At 43.4% G+C, this 19833-nt stretch overlaps 1 protein-coding gene across 1 annotated transcript; it reads right to left on the minus strand.

The window, feature by feature from the left end:
* Positions 1-1051: 1051 nt before the first annotated feature.
* On the minus strand, positions 1052-6572 carry CBLN4 (cerebellin 4 precursor). The gene is made up of 3 exons (XM_082491026.1): positions 6019-6572; positions 4156-4272; positions 1052-1324 (listed from the first exon to the last, which is right to left on the minus strand). Exons 1-3 carry the CDS (start codon positions 6292-6294, stop codon positions 1127-1129), a joined length of 591 nt encoding a protein of 196 aa, XP_082347152.1. The 5' UTR covers positions 6295-6572; the 3' UTR covers positions 1052-1126.
* Positions 6573-19833: the final 13261 nt, after the last annotated feature.

Raw genomic sequence — 19833 nt, forward strand, 5'->3', positions numbered from 1 at the left:
CTAACATATATTAATCTTTATTATGTAACAATGGTATAATAAATAAGTTTATGAATTCATATGACCTGTACAAAAAGCCGAAAAGATATTGCACCAAGTTAGGTACCGGCTATTTGGATTTCATATTTGTTAAACATATGATCTAAAATTATATACAGTTGTGAAGTTAAGGCAAAACCAGATGATACTTTTAACACAACAGAAGGTTTGAAAAATAGACATAATTACAAACAAGGGGATCTCATCTCCAGCTAATAAAGTGGTTGTGTCTAAGGAAAGAATCCCTTAGGTTTTTAATAAAGCAGTTATTATCAATCATGTTAATTAAAATTGAAGAACAAGTGTGAGATTTCCTGCAGGGCAAAGCTGTTTTGCAAAGTTGTGCCTGAACGATCACCTTTAACCCTGGTAAGAATACTTTTCTTAATGGTTATAATCTGCTCTTCTGTTTAGAAAACAGCACGCGGAAAAGAGGAACACCTTACATATCCGACTAAAATACAACCATAACCTCTTAGCTTTATGTAAGCTAGACTTGATTGTGACCGGTGACAGAGCATAAATATATGGGTGAACCACCCAACACACTACACGCAGAGGAGAATTAAAGTCAACCAGTTATCAATAATAATTACCTTTCTCAAGACAATGGAATAGATCATGTCAGTTAAGTCCCAATGACAAAAACATGTATGACCAATATATCAATATACACTTCTTTGGCAGCAACACACTAACTCTTGATTGAAGTCTGAACTCAAACTCTCCTAAATTATAGACCCGGTTGCCAGTCTTTCCATAATCAAAGAAAATCCACTTCTCCCATGAATCCAATCAGTCCAGTAAATGAAATCTGAATAAATCTTGCAGGCAGCTTTAGACTGTAACATTAAGCATAGATATTTATTGTCTGCTTTAGTCTCAATCCAAATATATTGTATTTAAACACACAAAATTCTGTGAAACTTCTGAGGAGTTCAGATGGGGCCAAAATCCATAAAGAGAATCCATATTCACCCATGAAAAACCAATAAAGAAACATCAATCCCGTGATGATAAAATGATCTTCATGTAACAGAGGCAATGATGAGTCCACACCTGGATGAATGTCACAGGAAAATTGACTTTACAGGGGAAAGACCAGAAAGCCAGAAAACGTAGAATACTGCCATCCACCGACCAGATTACCTTTCTCCAATTTCAGGTAAACCTTATCCTCCTTGTCTAGGTAGAGCAGGACTCCATTAGTGGCAGCTTCACGTGTGACGTCCTTGTCCCCGGCAAAAGCAGAAATGACTGGCTTTCCATTTAGCATCAAATTAACCTACAAGAGAAAAACCGCTGAAAAGCTCTAATTAAAAGAAGAACATCAAGAACTATCACTGAATATTAACTACAGTCTAAGAGGGCTGCTAAGGTCCCAGTCTTCACTGCTTTTTGGTGGTGTTTTGAACTAATAATTACATTTATTCGGAGTGTGCCAGCACATTCGTGTTTCGTGAGCTTGACCTGCAGCTGAGTGAAGTCGGTGGGACACTGTCCACTGCATGCCGTGGGCCGGGCTCAGTCGGTCTGAAAGGTGATGCGACATTGCTGTCATCTGCTGCTTGGGCACATTAATTGGCGTAACTCTTCGGCAGTGCGGAACGGTGAGCTATTACCTCAGCTTGTTTCACTTTGCCTACCTCCCAGGTTATTTCCACCGGCGCTAGCAAAGAAGACATTTCCGGGAAACTCGGGCACCCGGAGATGCGATATGGGCACCTAATGGGATGTCAGAGCTCCTGCAGTAGTCTGGGAGCTCACACTGCACTGAGGGCAAACTATATGTCCCTTCCGTTACCGACGGCAGTTTAGTTTTAAAGTCTAGAGCGGACCTTTAGCTTTATGAACCACTGCACCCTGTTTTGGTACTGAATCCATTTTTCTATAAAACACTTCGGAAAGTCGGCACAGCCTCTGCTCTGAAAGCAACATCACACAGAAACTCTGTAAATAAAGACGGGCAGGGGGTGGGGGAACGGACACATCCAGGCATTTTTCATTTCCCCAATGGCAAACTATTAGCTTTCTTCGGCTTTTTCTTTTTAAGCAGCTATAATGCAGTCACAGAGGGGTGAATTATGAAATGCTTATTCATATCGACTATGCTGGCCTTGCATACGCTGCCATTAATTTTAATGGGAGTCGCCATGGAATAAATTAGCGCTCAGCATAAGTCAGGGCAGCAGAATCTGGCCCTGATTCGGGATTCGCATATCTGGGAAATCCACTTAATCAGATGTCCCCAGGGAACCAATTTCAGTTTAATGATATTTAATGGCACTAACAGATGTTCCAGGGGCACGGTAACATCACTTATGTAGGACGCCTTCAGGTGATTTAGTGGTGTTTGAGTCTGCCTGTGGCTGAGACTCGAGCTGGTTTGCTCCACTGAAATGGCTTTCTGTCCTCCCCCCTACTTATCACACGTGCCAAAAAAGGGCATCAAGAGTTTACTCATTGCTTGGTTTTGGTTTATCTCACTCCTTCTGTACCATCTCTCTAGGTCAGGTTTCCCTGCAGATCATCGTACAGCTATTTTAGCGACAGCAGAAGCCACGGTCACAGGTTTGCACCAGATGATCTCATGTTACCTATGCCAAAATGGAGCCAACGAAACCCGTTCACTTTAGAAACTCTTCATCTATGAAAGGTTTCAGGCCATGTCCCAGGTTGTAACACGCCCTGTTATGAGCCCCAGCCTATCTACCAGGTTTGACTACCCGGTACGTGAAACACCAAAGTCTGCACTGGGCTCCCAGAATCAAAGCCTTGAGATCTTTCTTGGCAATATGTATTTTAAATTCAATAAAGCTGGATGACATACAGTTATTCTAGGCCATTTCAACCTTCAGCATTTAAGAGAGTGAAAGGAACAAAGTCTGAGCATATTAAATACCTTAAAAGCTCATTATAGAGATTTTCACGAGGTCAATATTTAATTTAAGACTTTTGTCATTGACCTGAATGGAACCATGATTTCCTGTTGTAAACTGAAGGAGAATTTCACCAGGGATATGAAAGTGTCTTGCACTGGCTTTCTCTACCATCTCTACCACTTACACTTTCCTCAGGAGCTTTACCGTCAACCCAAAGCCAGAACTGCCACAAAGGGATGGCTGATCACTCCTCCTGCAGCAAACAGTTTCATCTCAGCCTTGTACACTGAAAACCCTATTCAGGAGCAAGACACATCAGGGGAAAAGCTTCAGGTACTTCTGTGAATCTGGTGGTCTCGTGGGTGGAAACAAGGGAAACCACAGACATTATTCCAGATCTAGAGAGCCAGTATGTACGTCACAGAAACTGCATGACCTGGCATGAAGCTTAAGGAATGTACTTTAAGGAATTTACTGTTGGCTCAGCAAGGGGATGTTCAGGAACTTAAAGGCTTTTCCTCTAAGCTAGTACATACTTGTATTTAATTAGGTAGTTCAGCTGCTATTAAGCTACAGAAGAACATGCAGAATTGCTCCTTTTTATTTTTTTAATATATGACATGTCTTTTAGGCATTATATGGTGAGAAAAGTTTTAACTGCTATAAAGGTTCCCTGGAAGACATCCCTGTAGAGGTATAACATTTCGGTGCAGTACAGAACAAGTAGACCAACCACCTTAATTAACCTTGGTCCACGGCAGGCTGGTGTCATAAACAGATACCTGGCATCATCAGCTGTCAGCCAGGTCACAAAATGTTACAAAAACAATCAAATCTGTTACATGTCTCTAGAACTCCTCTGTTCAAGACAGTGAGTTTAACCTGTAGCGAAAAATGACTCCTTGATAGTATTTATGCAATTAAGTGAAATTTAGAGCTCTCTTTTACTCTTGGGTCATTAATTCTATTTAAAACTTTATATCACCCCAGATATTCAGTTCTTATGGTAGGGAAGTGAAGCTATGGCAATTCATCTGAGGTGAGGATCTTGCCTTATTACAGCTGTTCAGTTTAAATGTATTCACTCTACTGCTAGGAACTCTACACCACAGGTTGCTTTAAACAAAGCTATTTTTCCTTGAGCGTATTTTAAATACTCTTGTGTTCAGTCAAGATCCTATTCTAAATAAACAATTTAAGTAAAAGAGCTTATAGTCATACTTGATCAACGTACCTGAATTGTTTGACTCTGGTAGACTTTAATTACGTGAAAACTGAAACTGTAAATTCCTTTTCTTGGTGCTACAAAGACAGACTCCAACGTGAAAAAATTGCCCACATTTACTAGGATCTACAAACAAAAAATATAGAATGGGAATTAGTGCAGATATTCAGTGCTACATAAAAAATACAGACTATTAACTTTAGAAGCCATTCACCCATGGAAATTTTTTAATCTACATCTATGCTGTTTTATTCATTGTTCTCTCAATTAAGTTGGAATATTACTCATAAAAATGGATATTTAGTTATATTTATAGGACAACTTTACTATAAATAAAGTCGGATGGAAAATATTTCTTATTTTGCCACTATATCATACCTTCAAGACCTTCTTTCTATACATGTTTAGAGGAGATTAAGAAAATGCATTTTTGTTCATCATTCCCCAAAAATGACACCAAAACACTAATTCAGGGAGTTGTTGGTTTTAGCTAAAAGGCAATAGTCAAGTCAACAGCATCTTCCTGAAAGTCTCAAGCTGTGCAAGGAAGAAAATACGTGAATGATACAATTCATTCACCAGTTTATAGTCAGACTGAGTTACTGAAATACCTGGCAAACCTGAGCAAAAACTGGCTGTGAGCCTTGGCTGCTTTATTTGGTTTTGTAAGCTCTAATAATAATTTGGGTTTGATTAAACAGAGACAAGTAACAGAGTGGAACATATTAAATGAGTGCATCATCCATATGCTAAATATCTTCTTTAATGACTACATTCTTCTGTCTTTCCACTTAGTTATGCTTTATTTTTAAATAATATTTTCAGGCTCCTTTACACCAGAGACAGCCCTAGAAAGCCAGTAGGAATGTCCATGAAGTTAGGGTAATTTACATCGCCAGCACTAAGCTACGTGACATATCTGCCTTCAGTTGTCACGACAATTTACTGTTCATTATGATATGGTATAGGAAGCAAAATAACCACCAGTCTCCGTTACCTTAGGCTCGCCCTAGGACAGGAGCTGGTATATGACATGTGTGTTGGCATCTGCGTGTTAACCTTACTGACCGAGACGAGAGGGGCTGTGCTGTGAACCTGCGACTGTGATAGAAAAGTTAAATGATTTTTCCTTAAAATTCGTTCTTCTTTCCCCTCTCAAAGGCTGCACGAGACGCCTAAAAACCTACATAGGCTGCTTGCACCTGACAAACCCCTGTCCCCACGCCCGCCGGGGCCCCGTCCTCGCCCGCTGCCCAGCGAGGGCTGCCCCTGGGATGCCGGCATAGCCCCGGCTGCTCCCCCCACCGCGGCCGAGACCCGCGGAGGCCGCTCGGGGGACCCGCTGGGCTCCGCTTCACCCTAATAACTTACCTGCCCCCCTCCGCGGAGGCTGGCGGGGCCGGAGCGGGCGGCCCCCGGGGAGCGCACAGCCCCCGCCGCCCCGACGGCGGCCGCACCGCACCTCACCGCACGGCGCTCCGCTCCGCCCCATCCCCGAGGGGGAGGCAAGTGGGAAACTAGCGCGGGAGGCGACGTGCCCTCCGCGGGGGCGGCTGTGTCCGGCTCACCCCCGAGCCCCCCCGGCTGCGACCTGCCCGGCCCCTCCGCCTCTCCAGCATTGGGGTGCGGGGGTTCCGCGGGGGCTCCACGCCGGCAGCCGTCCCCCCGCCCCCCAACTTTTGGCCGGAATTAAGGACATGGGCCAAGTGGGGGCGCGGAGGAGGGGGGGGGGACGGGGGGGACACGACACACGAACCCTCGGGGCGAGCGGTCGGCGGTACCTGTTGATCGCGTCCCGGCGGGGGGCGGAGGACGGGCAACCCGGCCCCGCGGGGATCCCCCCCCCCCCCCCCCCCCGGCTCCTCCGCTTACCTGGTCGAAGTAGATGATGCGCGTCTTGTTGCTCATCTCGGAGGGTTCGTGGTTGGTGCTCCTGACGGCCGAGAAGGCGACCTTGGAGTTGGCCGCCCGCACGGAGATGCCCAGCGGGGAGGAGGACGAGCCCTTGGCGTCGGTGGCCGGGTTGGAGTCGCAGACCACCAGGCACTTGCCCTCCAGGACGATGGGCTCCGTGTCGTTCTGCGCCCGCGCCGCGGGGCCGCCCAGCGCCAGGGCCAGCAGGACGGCGGGCAGCAGCCGCCAGCCCATGGTCCGCACCCGCGGCCGCCGCTCCGCGCCCCGCTCCGGCCACCGCGCCGCGCACCAGCGGGAGGCACCGCCGGCAGCAGCGGCAGCCGCTCCCCCCGCACACACACGCACGGACACACACACACACACACTCGCACACACACCCGCACCTCCCGGCAACGCCGCGCTGAAAGTCTTCTTTCCTCCGGCTTCTTCCCTCTGTCTCTTTTCTTCTCTCCTTCTTCTCTTCTCCTCCTCCCCCCCACCCGCCACCACTGTGTGCCTTTTTTTTTTTTTTTTTTTTTTTTTCCTTTCTTTACCCGGGTCCTTTCGCGAAGCTCTTTAAAACACGCCGCAAAAAGCTGCCAAACAAAATAAACACTTTCCGGTGCCCCCTTTTCTCCCCTCTCTCCACATCAAAAAAGAGAGTGAGGAGGAGGGGGGTGGGGGGGAAGCCCTCAGGTGGATTATTGATGAGAGAGAGGAGAAGAGGGAGGTCATGAAGAAATAAAACCATTTGACGTTGCCATGATTGCCGCTGCTGGCTCACTCTCCCCTTCGAGCTGGAGATCCAGGATGCTCTGAGCGGTGGAGCGGAGAGGTGGTAGCTTACCCCAAAGCTGCTAGATCCTGTGTCTGATATCACTGCCGGGGTGCTGCAGACGCCAGTTCTCTCTTCCCCCCCCCTTTCTCTGCCACAGCCTCCCCCCCCCCCCCCCTTCAAAGAGTTATGTCATAAGAAACCTGCCCAGCTCTCACCTAGCTGGGCAAATACGAGGCTTCATTACTAGAGACCCTCCTCTTGGAATTGCCCCTTACGCAGACACACGCACTTGTCTTCCCAGGCAACTTTTTAAGCATCTACAAAGCCGAAGGGAAATCAACACAACATTGCAACATCCCCTCTTTTCAAAAGGAGGAGGGGGAAAAAACTGCAGCCGGGCTGAAAGGCGGCATCTAAACCTGGAGGAACCTCCCAGGGCACAGACCTCCTGTGTGTGTATTTGCGGCTTGCGTTTGGGCATGACACCCCGACCCTGTGCACGCTGCCATTGATGCCCCGTTACGCAGCCAGGAGGGAAGCAGCCCTCCTCAAAGCCAATCACTTAGACACTTAGATCACTGATAGGACTTAACTGACTGCTCTTTGAGGGTTAATGTTGCCAGGTAACACCTCATGGCGCTGCCAAATGGCAGCTTCTGGTAATGTTTTGATGAGACACCTCTGTCTAGTGTTTGGGGGTTTTTTTGACGTGTGCTGAAAGGATTGGAAGACTGAGCAGCAACCTTAGCTTGACACTCCCAAGTATTTCAAGATTATTAAAAACACGATGGGTTTGGTGCTGCTGATGGCTTCTAGAGAAGACCTTTCCTGCATCACCTGGTCCCATTTGAAATAGTCTTACGGTGAACCTAAACCCTCTTCAGGGACTGGCAGAAATGATACAGTGCTCCGAGAAGCAGAATTGGCTAAACAGATTTCCATCCAAAACAACAACAAAGTGACAATAGTTTGTAAGAAACTGAGCATATGATTTTCAGATAGATAACTTTCAGTACAACAATTTTTTGTCCCTACAACAGCTTTGCAACAAATATGTCCACCGGCAGCCTTCATTGACTTCTTGTCCAGAGCCATCTCTAGCTGGGTGCAGCTTTTCTACCTTTCAAACCAGCTGGGAAAGGTGCCGATCTGTTTTGGAGCTGCGGATGCCAGCACATCTTGCTGCCTCCCATTCGGTAGAGGAAGAGGCTTGGGATACAGAAAGCTCACACAGCACCTCAGCTCCACGCACTGACAAATGCTGGCCATAAATCTAGACACCAACAGACAAAAGAAATTAAAGAAGCAACAGGAAACTAAGAGGAGTAATAAAAAGCACCGACACCCACTCTCTACTGAGCACAAAGGCTTTCTGCAGGCAAACATGAGCTTGGACTGTTTTTCAGTTGATGTGGAGAACTGAGAGTGAGGCATTAAGTCTGCAGAACTCAGCAAAGTCTTCAAGAAGCCATAAAGCAGCCAAAAGTCCTCTTAGCTAGCAACAGATACAATACTCTAAAATTCAGAAAGCCAGACTCAAGTTTTAAGGAATCCAATTGGCCAGACGAGAGGTAAAAAGAAATTTTACTGTTTTCTAGGAATGCCTCAATATCCTCTTATTCAGTGACACCAACAAAGACAGATAGAAGAGTCAAGCTGAGAAGTACCACTTGCTGTAAACAAGGGAAGGAAACAAGAAATATAGCAAATACTTGCAGCACAGCTTTGTCCCTTTTGTAGAAACTGGATCTGCAGATTAAAAGATTTAGGCCAATGCACAGGAACTCCTGTCTGGAGGATTCTTGCAAGACAAAGCTGTATGAAAACAGGAAAGGGCTTTGTGCCACAGCATTCTGTAAATAAATACAACTGTATAAATAATTCCACAGGACTTCAACATCTCGTGCCTAAAAACTCTTCTGTACCTCATGCTGCTGTGTTGCCTTTTAACACTGCACAAATAACAGCAAATGTATTTATAACATGTGCCTAAATTTAGATTGAACTTTGAAAGTGCTGACAATTTTGAAAGATCAATCATTTGTAAGAGATTAAAAACTTTACAACCATTTCAGACAAGTTTTTTTAAATTTCGTTTTCTTGTGGACAGTGACATCAGCTGTCCCTGTAGTGGGGAACAAATGGAAAAATAAAAAAACAGCCAAAACTCAGAGGAAGAAACTAAAAAGAAGGAAAGCAACATCAAAAACCCAACTGATCAGCAAGACAAGGTACAAGCTGGATAATCAGATTTTTCAAAAGTCAACGTTCCTGTTTCCTTGTCTGCTAGGTCTGGCCTGGCAGCAGCGGTTTCCCCTCCACGCCTCTCACTCCAACATCTAAGGACCCGTTTGGCGGAGAGCGGACGCAGAAGCGCAGACAAAGTCAAGAGGAGGAGCACCTCTCACACGTGTGCTGTTCCCCAGAGTCGGCCATAGGTTTCTGTGCATGCTGGTAACGTTAGCTGTGTGAACAAATTAGTGGGTATGCAGCTAACTAATTACAGCCATTTGTGAACACAGCTACTTAATTTCAGAGCTCAGTTGCAATAAAGTTAAATGCAAGTTAGGAACAAATTTGCACATACGTTTTGCACGCAGTTATAAACCTCCTTTTAAGAACACAGTCCGCAAAAGCTGTGTGCACCTCATCTCACACAATCTATTCGGAAAAATCACAAAGTATAACAAACATTCTCTTAGAACTAACCGTCAGTCTGCACAGATAACGTAAGACATACATTAATGATTAATACTGCTCCTCGCCTATGAAAGGAGGCTGAAGTGGACTCTGTCCTGCAGCATGGATTACATTTGCAGAAATGACAACAATTTCAAAAAATGTTTTGGCAGATGGTGCTGAATTTTCACATCAGTGGTACCCTAATCTGAAGGAAGTCCGATTAAATGAGGCTGTTAATAAAGATAACATGGAGAAGGGAGCAGATTCTGGCCCTGTATTTTGCCAGTTTACGCTGGGCACATGCTCATAGGTGGTTCCAGTCTGAAACTCCTCTTTTATTCGGAAGACCTTTTGAATTGTGGTGTTGGAGAAGGGGAGATCAGACACGAGGCCTCCTACCCCTGTCTTGGTGCCTCGGACTCAGGACATTTTTTCTTATTTACAAAAGGGTATGGACAAACCCTTTTCATCATCTCATCATTTTCTTTTCCATGTCTAAAACATATTCGAGAGTTTCTACCTTGATTATATCTCCAGAAAATTAGCAACTTTTATGGAGTTGAAGGGACGGGGCTGAGCCGAGGCGGTGCAGCAGCGCTGGCCCTTGCCTGCAGCAGCTGGCACACACCGGGGGACAGCGGAGCCTCCTCCATGCTGGAAACCAGCAGCAGCTCAGTCTGAAATTTTACTCCGTGCTTGGAACGGGATGGCACTATATTTCAGTAAAGTATTCCTTTCCCTGAAAGGGAACTGGTATGGAAATTTCAGATGACATTTATTAACAATATGAATTCAAGAAATGAATAGGACTATTCAAAGCTTTCTTTAGCAGTAAGCCATTTGCAAGATGGAGAGAAGGCAGCAGAATGATGGGACGAGCAACGTTCGGCACAGCAATCACGATTTAACAGCCAAGTCCTACAAGCACAGAGGAAATCCTAATAAATTTCCTCTGATCTGGGAAAAGGAAAGCAAAATAGAGGCCATCAGGAAAAGCATATTGGGGGGGGGTGGGGGGGGCAGAACTTGAACTAAAAATAAAAATTGAATTCTTCCTGGAAATAAAATCAGTACAACCTACAACAAAGTTAGCATTCTCAGGCATTCAAAAGAAAAGCAGCACACTCACATCTTTTTCGACCGCTCAGACATGGCACCCGATCACAATTCGGCGAGTAATGGCAACAGTTAAATCAAATGCTTGGAGGCGATGGATCACGCTCTTAAATGGAGACCGGAGCCTGCTATCACTAATTTCCAAGCTGATAACTGGGCTGTTAGGGCCGATCCCGCAGCCAGCTGCACGCGGAAGGCAGGACCTGGTCTTGGCCAGGGGGAGCCCACGCATCGACTGGCGCGGATGCTGGCACGGCATCTCCCAGAGAGGTTGGACCTATAAATCGTATAGGTAATCCAGCCTCAAACCCACGCCGAAATACACAGATAGAAGAGCCCCTGTCACCAAAATACCTGAACCATGTCATGAAACATCTCCTCCTTTTTTTTTCCCAGCCACACAGCGGGAAGAGAGCTTAAAGGTTATCAGTAGTGGTGTTTGTTCGGGTGGTTGGGCTGGGCTTTAATTGCTGAACGAAGTGAGGGAAGTTTGCTGGGGGTGCTCTGGGAGAGACGACTTGAAAAGTGAAGTTTGCATATAATTCGTAAGCAGCGAGGTTAATGATCATTCTTATTTCATCTGACAAAGAATTTCTTAGTATTGATCCAGCTCCCTCTAACAGGGATTTTTTTTTTTTTTTCCTTTGAAAGAAAAATGAGTAAAATAAATAGAAACAATGCTCCGGAATGTAAAGTCAGGTAGATTAGGCTCACTGTTTTCTTCCCTTTCTGGACACATACTATGGAAGCCTAAAACCATGCCCAGTTGAAAGTATTTTGCTCATTCACAGGGAACTTTCTGCAGGTATGCTGAGCATCTTTCTGAGAAAGGGAAGAGTCGCAGGGAAGATAAGGAGAAAACACCATGTTTACATTTACATTTTCTTTTACCTCTTGGCTAGTAGACCTGCATTAAATACAATTTCTGTATCAATATTGCATGATACTTTTCAAATCTCCTTGGGAAAAAAAAAAAAACTAACCATCTTGCTTTGTATAATTAGTCATTTGCCTTACAAAAGGGAGAAATAATCTGCCTCAGACTTCCTCTCCTGCTTTTGAGCTTCTTGCCTGTGTCTGGAGGCCTTATGAATTCTCCTAACCCCTGGGTAACGGGAGCCCTCCTTCCTCTCCTCGTCTTTTTTCTTTAGCCTAATTATATTTCCCTTCTGTCAGGCCGAGCTTTCTGTTTGCCGAATGCATAACGCGGCTTTGCAGTGAGCAGGTTGAGCACCCATCAGCTTCCTCCCAGGATGAAACCCCCGGCCCCGGTGCTGCGCCACTCGGCTTTTTGCTGAACTCATCCTAATGAGGAGGCGCGAGGTGAGCCGGGGGGAGCCGGGGGCAGAAGGGCTGCAGTCGAAGGCAGAATGCTGATGACCATTCAAACCTGTGTTTACGGAGCTCAGCGGTCAGACTTTTTACCGCCTTTCGCCATTCTTTCAGGGTAAATATTGTATTTCCTGGGTTGGCTGTCGTCTCCATCTGGCTGCTGGCTCCCGTACAGACTAACTTGTCTTCCCGACAGCTGGCCCTGTGGCTCTCAGCTAGTTACACAGTTTGTTGGCCGACTCCAAAACGAATTCACCTGGCTAATGAGCTTAATGGTTCTTAAGAAGATTTGGTAAGTATTTTATAAAGGAAACTTCACTTCATTTATTTAGGCATAAAATGTAAAGAGACCCTACAGGAACAGAATAAAATCTTCAGCCGCACATATGCATATGGCTGGAATGACTAAAACGAACACAAGTTTTTGCTATTTAGTTCAGACAGATGCAGAATCAGCCCTAGATTTTCCGTGTTTTATTTTAGTCCAAAAGCCAACCTTACTTGGCTTTTTTAAGTAGGCTTTTTCTGTATGTTTGCCTATTTTTAACGTAACTCTCTTCATTCCATTCCATCTTCAACAATTTGCAGCAGCAGAGCAGAGAAACCAATGAAAAACAATTGTCTACTTGTATTTGTTGGGCTGCTTTAATTTCCCTGACACTCTACCCTAATGTGTGTTTTGACGGCCTCCAGAATTTTAAAATTCTGTGTGAATTTTAGAGGTGATTAAGAAAATGAAGTCAGCAGGATGTCTGCATGTGCGTACAGGTAAAACCGTTCAGATATGCTGACAGCATTGGCATTTGAGGTCTTTATTCAGCATTTCCTACGCAGCCAAACCTTCTGTTTGGCCAGTGCTGCAAACCCGAGCACAAAGCGCCAATCGGGGTTTGAAACGCTCGCGGCCAGATGCTGCGACTCCTCGCGGCAGCGTGTTTCTGCAGTTGCTCGTTTGGTAGATGTCTGGAAATATTCCGTACTTCTACTGTTACGCTGAGTCCAATAGACTTAGTCTGGATTTACATCAGTGTAAAACTGAGAGCGAAATTTGAACCTATAGGTTCTAGGTTCTTTTTACTCCTTCAATCGTTTGCATCATCAATAGGCCAGTAAATTTCACCGTTAATCTTAGCTGGGCTATCCACAACTAGTTTAATATTTCTTGTGTGGGTTTTGTTTTCTTTTCTTTTCTCAAAATATTTCAAGTACATTTCTTTCTAATTTACTATTTACATGTTTATCCCTCGTGTAAAAACAGGGCTTTGGTGGACTATGACCATAAAATCAGCTTACATACATTAACTGCCTTTGTAGGAGGTACTTGCAGCTATATAACTTGTTATAAAGTAAAATTTAATTCTTGTTTTACTATTACATTTCAGTTCATGCCTAGCAAAAAAATAACCCCTCCTCCTTTCTTTCATGTTTCCAACTGATTTACCTGATCCATTTATGCAATTTTATGAAATAAATAATTTTGCGAAGCCCTGTGCTGACCTATGCAATGATCTTAGATTTTTCGATTGCATCTTAATGAAGGGCGATATTTTTGGCCCAAATGGAATAAAATCACATGATACAGTCAGAAAAGCAGAAAAATAGCCTAGCAGGAAAATCTTTCCCTTTTAGCAGGAGGGAAGGGGAAGCAATATGGTTTGTTAGTTGCTCTGAGCGTCAGAGCCCATTTCACTGAGCAAGGTGTTTACGGTGAACTCAGGATGGAGTTTGCGAAGGCTTCAGCAATCTGCTGGCAGTCAATTTAGCTTAAACCGTTGAATACATTTTGTGGATATAGTTTGCTAATTTATTGTCAAGGAAACCACCGAAAAAATTAGATCCTGAAGTGGTGTAATTTAATGCATCTCCTTTGACATCAATCGAGGTACACAGATTACCTCCCCTCTGGAGAATTCGTCCCAGATAAATTTCTCATTGAGTGGTTTTCATAGCAAGGGCCAATGGAAAACTAAAAATAGCGTTGCTGAGGGAATCATTTGTGTTAAAAGAAGCGTCTAAGATAGTGAATTAAGAGAGTGTCCGTTGGTTGTATTGCTTGTTTGATGTTTAAAGGGAGTGGATTGAGTGGAAGACTTGTGATGATATTGAGGGAGGAAGCCACGGGGAATGGCTTCGCATTCGGATTTTTAGTGCCATCTATTGAGATGTGCCAACTTTAACAGAAGAAAAAAAAAAAAACTGTTTTTTTCTATATTGTAGGTTTCGGTTTTTAACTTACCAATTTTCATTGCATCCGTTTGCTGCTCAGAGTAGTTTCCAGCATCCTTGCAGCATGGGTCATAGCAGATGGTCCTGCTACGTTCGCACACTACTGAGAAATGTATAAAAATCACAGTATGGTACCTTCAGGTAGCTGGTTTCTCTCCTCTCATTTTAAATATCACAAGAGCAAATCTCCAAAGCTGGGCACAGCCCTCCAAATCTCTAGAAACACCTTAGCCACTGGGACACAAACATGCCATGGCTTTTTGTTTTTTGCTTCTTCTCCCCAGTATACGGCTTCCAACAGTTATTCTCCACTCGTCCAAGAGGGGTTTTTTAACCTTTCTGCAGTGGTTAAGCTGCTCGCAGGGGGTGGTGTGGAGGCAAGTTGGGGTGGCACAGTAGTGCAACAAGCACGGCAATGCTCCACGTGGAGGGGCCTAAATGAGCAAAGCTGAGTGAGTGAATTAGTTCTTTAAAACGAATTAACCAAAGCAAAGCTTTAAAGGAACAAAACGATTTGGTGACCGACCCCCAAAAGTGTACTTTCCACTTCAAAGAAAGAAATGGTCTGAGGCCAAATGAATCCCTTCTTTGAGAGAAGTAGAGAGGTTTGTTTTGTCGGCAGACTATATGATTAAGTGCTGGCTAATTTCTGGAGAACAAACTTCCAAAGAAAAATCTTGACATTTGTTTTGCCGTGGTATTTTCATCGTTTCCACTTTTCTTTCATTTCCTTTTGTCTTTTTCTTTTCTTTTTCGTTTGTTTTGCAGTGCTAGAGGGGGATGAGAAAATGCAACCCCAATTCTTCTCAAAAATTCCTCTAAAAAGTCGACCTTTACAAAAATTGTGACTGCAAATATGCAAAAGAACCTCAAAGTATCTAAATTTTACTTCAGTCTCTCAGAGGCGTAACAGAATATCTCAAACCTTGTTTCTGCCGTTTTCCCAAAAGCGCACATATTTAAGAACCAATGTGTAATTTTCTTAACTTAATATTTTGGTTAATAGATCATCTGAATAGCACATATTACAATCTCAATGTACATTTTCTTCTACAAATTGTGGAGTTAACTTGGGGAGTGCATGTAATTTATGTAACTTAAATCTGCAAAATATTTAATATCAAGTGTCTATTCAGTTCTAATATTTGCAGTTCACAATTGGTAGTGGGTTAGAAAATGAGTAAATGACTGTTTCAATCAGAGAAAGGAAATAATACTATGTAACTTACCCAACTGTTTGGGCAGTCTATTACTGTACCTGTGTCTTTCGGTTGCCTGCTTGAGGATTCAAGGCCAGATTTCATGTTCTCTTGCGTTTGTACCATTACCTAAAGTGGTCTGGAAATAAAGCTCAACAGAGAGATTTAGAAGGAAGGATGCTTGGTTTTGGTTTTTTATCTCCCACTTCATTAGTTGGTGTAATAATTTTCAGCTATAACTTAGCAACATATTTAGAGATAAAGTGTGAGTAGCCTAACCTTTGTAGCAGATGGGAATTGATTAATCTGGTTAAATATTGTGATGATTTTTAATCAAAGCAAAGCAATGCAAGACTTTCTTCCAAGGTTCATTTGCCTCCAGCAAGCCTAACCAGCTCTTCTGCTGCATCTCTCTGAGATGGAATCCTAACAGAAGGGCTTTTTTTTTTCCTTGGTCGGGTGTTTAAAACATCATTTAAATGATTTCAAGTTTCAGCTTTCTGTTTGTGTGTCCCTATAAATGTTTAAAACTGCTCTTGTCACAGAAATTACGTGGCAAGGAAAACAGTGGGGATTACAATGTTTTGCTTTGTTATTTTTTGTCTGTTTGGGCTTTTTGCAAAAGGCAGCCATACATAAGCAGTCACTCCCCAGATGCTGATACTAGACTCCTCCAAATATGCCTGTCGAGGTATCATATATGGATAAGGACAAAAAAACCACAAACCCTGAAATTTGAATGAAATATTAAGATCGTGTTAGATACATCCTTATTTTTCAGCACTCCCGACCCTCTATAAAGCCTGACACCACGTCTGCAGCAGTCCTCTGTGCTGTGCATGCATCACTACTGCAGTACAGAAGCATTAAATGAATTTTCCCATTTTCCATCCTTCCTTCTTTTCTTAATCTGAAAATTGTGCCAGCAGCACAAAGGGCAAAACACATTCCCTGTGTGTCCTGCAAGACTTGTCCGTTAATCCGAAAGGTAAATTCTCATAATCGCTCGTGAATAGCACTTTTCACTATTATTTGTGATACTTTACAAAGCATGCCCACAGAAAGCATCCTGGAAACCACGCGTTTACTATCGAGGGCCAAAGAGGACAATACCACTGCAGATGATCAGCCAGTGCATGGCAAACGCACAGCACTGCGAGCGCCGGGTTAGAAGTCCACCTTCAATTCCCCTCTAAACTTTCTAAGGAAAGCAAATTCATCCCAGAGGATGCCAACATTGTATAATTAACTATATGTAATCTAGAACTTCTTATAGATGAACTGCAGCCACCTCTGGGAGGGAAAAAGATCAAGTCTTTTAAAAGCATTTTTCCATTAAGTTTGAATAATTTCCTGGACGCGTCACTGAGTAATTTTTAACCAGACCGTTCTGATTCTGTCCAAGCAAAGCTGTCAAGAACAATAAATATCTATTATCTATCTTTGTGGTAGCGAATGCTTTAAAAAGATGCAGGGAAGAAAACAATACATATATTTCACAGCTAAGGAATCAAGCCCATCAAACCGACTAATTTCTCTGCCTTGGCTGGTAGGTGTCTTTACCGAGTGACAATCAGTTGTCATTTTTTTAACCCACTTTCTTAAGGAAATGAGGCTCCTGAGCTCACATTCTGTCTTTCTTTTGGTCTTCAGCTAATGACTTCTAAAAATCTTAAACTCACCAAGAAATTGTGGAATCACCATCTTCTCCATCATCAGAGATTTCCAAAACCACACTGGACATGGTCTTGGGCACCCTGCTTTGGACTAAATGACTTCAAGAGGTGCCTTCCAGCCTCCAACATTCTGTGATCCTGCTAAAACTCCTTTTTTTTTTTTATCTCTCCAGTGAAGCTACCAAAATATGTAAAATAAATACTAGGCAAACCAGAAATGAAATTAAACAAATGTCCAAAGAGTAAGTACTTCAGAAGAGCTGATAGTATTCAGTAATCACTCTGAGGTCAAAGTACTTTACAAAGGTGTCCTTCCCTAAGACTCCCATTCCAACAGTCATTTCTTAACAGGCAGTGTCCTGCTTCCCAGCATAATGCCAATGCCAGGCTATGGGATTTTCAGCTTGAAACACTGGCTCTCTTTCAGTAAGTAACAAAATTTCTCTGACTGCATTGCGTTGAGCTTTCTCTAAGGCTGCTCACCGTTTTTCTACAGGATGAGTTCATCAAGATGAATGCTAATAAGCAGTCATCTGAGTCTCAAAGGATTCAGATAAAAAAGCTTTAACACAGAAGCTAATTTTTGCATGTGTTCCATCCCTTTGAGGAGGGTGTCAGAACAGCCTTCCAGCTTGCAGGAAGGGAGAGACAAATTGATAGAAAGGCTTCGCACACCTAAAACACAGGCTCTGCATAACTTTTATGCATTTGGTCCCCAGAACTGGATCCAGAATCCAAGTGGAGTCACCACGTTCACAGAAATCTGGCTCTAGGGGTTCTAGCTCCTCAGTCTGTAGCCCGCAGCCTTGTCCCGAAGAGAGGAAGATGTGAGCTCTGGCCTCTGTACCAATGGTATTTATTTTAACTAACAGAATTTCAATATAAAAACATGCAAACGTTTCTCGAAATAGTGGCTGGCACTTAGGTGTCCTCCTTCCAACTGACTGTCCCAACCTCGAGACCGTCATATTCTACGTGCGGCTCAATAACACTGGACTGTTTCTGCACAGCTGCAAGGGGAAGAGGTGGGAGCGATGGAAATGAATCACAACTGTTTCCTAAATTTCATTCCCTGAAATGTCTACTTTGCACAGCACACCCGCACGGCTATGGCACAATCAGTGCCTCTAAACGAGAATTTGCGGGAGCCAGAGGAGCGCCCGTCAGCGCGGCACACGGCAGGCTGGCCGTGCCCGGCTCTTCCATCGAGTGCGGCCAGAGCTGGGCTTTAGCTTGGAGAGCAGAGTCATCGCAGCCGGGCCGTCCTTTCCGCAGGGCAAGTTCAGTAAATCCATAATCAAAAGGATTTGGGTTGTTTTTAATTTTCTTAATCAGCTTAATTCCTGACAACAAAGTGAGACATCAGATTGTTTTAAATGGCAGGATTCCAAATAACAAACTTCAATTCAAGCATTAATGACAGCAACTTGGGATATTATCCCAGAATTATTTACTGGCTGAGAAAAATTCCTGTTTTGAAATTGAGTTGAGTAAATTTCTATTTATAATTACTTCATTTCAGGCCAAGTCCTACAGAGCTTGTTCAGGAGAGTCTTGGTATAAATACGCTCATCAGTACTTGATCTTTATAGACAATAACCTCTGGGGTTATTTTCTTTTTTTAGTTCAATGCTCATGAGCAAGTGACGTCACCACGGCAGACATCACTAGTTATTTATCCTTCTGCAAGCAAATCAGTGTCAGTTATTTATATTTCAAAACGCACTGCAGCATTTTTAAATTGCATCCAGAGACTTAAAATCTGCATCTGAAACCTTTTGTTTGAAACGTCTTATTCGTAAAATGAGCTTAAAGCAATATTTACCTACTTTGTAGTTTTCTGTTGTTTAATTACTGCGGACTGTCCTTGACTAAAATATTGTCAATGGGCAAAATTCATCGCTGGGTAAACAGGCAGCAAGCGTAAGGCTGAAGCACATTTAGCAATGCCTGCGATCATTTCCGTGTATACCCAAGAAAGCGCAGTCCGCTTCTTAGACGCATCACGTCAGCCGCAGTAATACACTGTGACCTGAGGTGCTCAAGTTAATGCTAAATAAAATCTTATTTGAGCAAAGTATTCATACCTGAACGAGTCCGAGTTAGAGTTTCCATTAAAAGGTTCTTCCTTTCTCTGTTACTCTGGGAATAAAGCAGATGTTCAACTTTTGGTACATTCTACTTGGGTAGTGAGCAGCTACAGTGAAAAAAAATGAATATTTGCGTTTAGTTTGCTGAGAAAATTTAATAGTTGAGCATTTTGGCAGTCTGAAAATGTCTTTCAAATCAGGGAATGAACTCTTGGTTCTATGAATATCCACAGCAAAACTTCTGAGAGTGATGCAGGGAAGGATCCCACCAAGAGCTTTTTGAGTCCCGGTTTGAGTCAGAGCACCTCAGCGCTTCGCCAAAGCAGCCCTCAGTTTGAATTTCTTTAATACATTCTTCTTATAAGGCGAGCAGCTTGAAATTTATTTGTGGTTCTTCTGAGTCATCATTAGCAGCAACTTCTTACAGATAGGAGTGAGAATTTTCTAAGAATACTTCCAGGTTTTAGTTGTTGTACAGTGAGTGCCCAACAGGTTCCCTTTTAGAGACCCCATGTTTTTATTCACTTTGTCGAACACAATTTTTTTCTTCTCCTGCAATTGGTGTTTGTATTTGAAAGGCATTAATTCAAACTAAGAGACACATAAATTACTTCAAAGCATTTATACATAGAGCACTTTTCAAGTAACAATGATTTTTATTTTTGCTTTACTGTTCATTTATACAAATTAGCAGG

This window comes from Vanellus vanellus, assembly GCF_965231255.1.
Source record: "Vanellus vanellus genome assembly, chromosome: 15".
NCBI classification, from domain to species: Eukaryota; Metazoa; Chordata; class Aves; order Charadriiformes; family Charadriidae; genus Vanellus; species Vanellus vanellus.

Excerpts from the sequence above, each read along its gene's own strand:
- CBLN4 (XM_082491026.1), bottom strand. The coding sequence starts at position 6,294 with ATGGGCTGGCGGCTGCTGCCCGCCGTCCTGCTGGCCCTGGCGCTGGGC. Across the intron at positions 4,273-6,018 it reads GCATCATCTACTTCGACCAG|ATCCTAGTAAATGTGGGCAA; the intron begins GTAAGCGGAGGA and ends TTTTGTTTGTAG. Across the intron at positions 1,325-4,155 it reads ACCAGAGTCAAACAATTCAG|GTTAATTTGATGCTAAATGG; the intron begins GTACGTTGATCA and ends TTTCTCTTGTAG.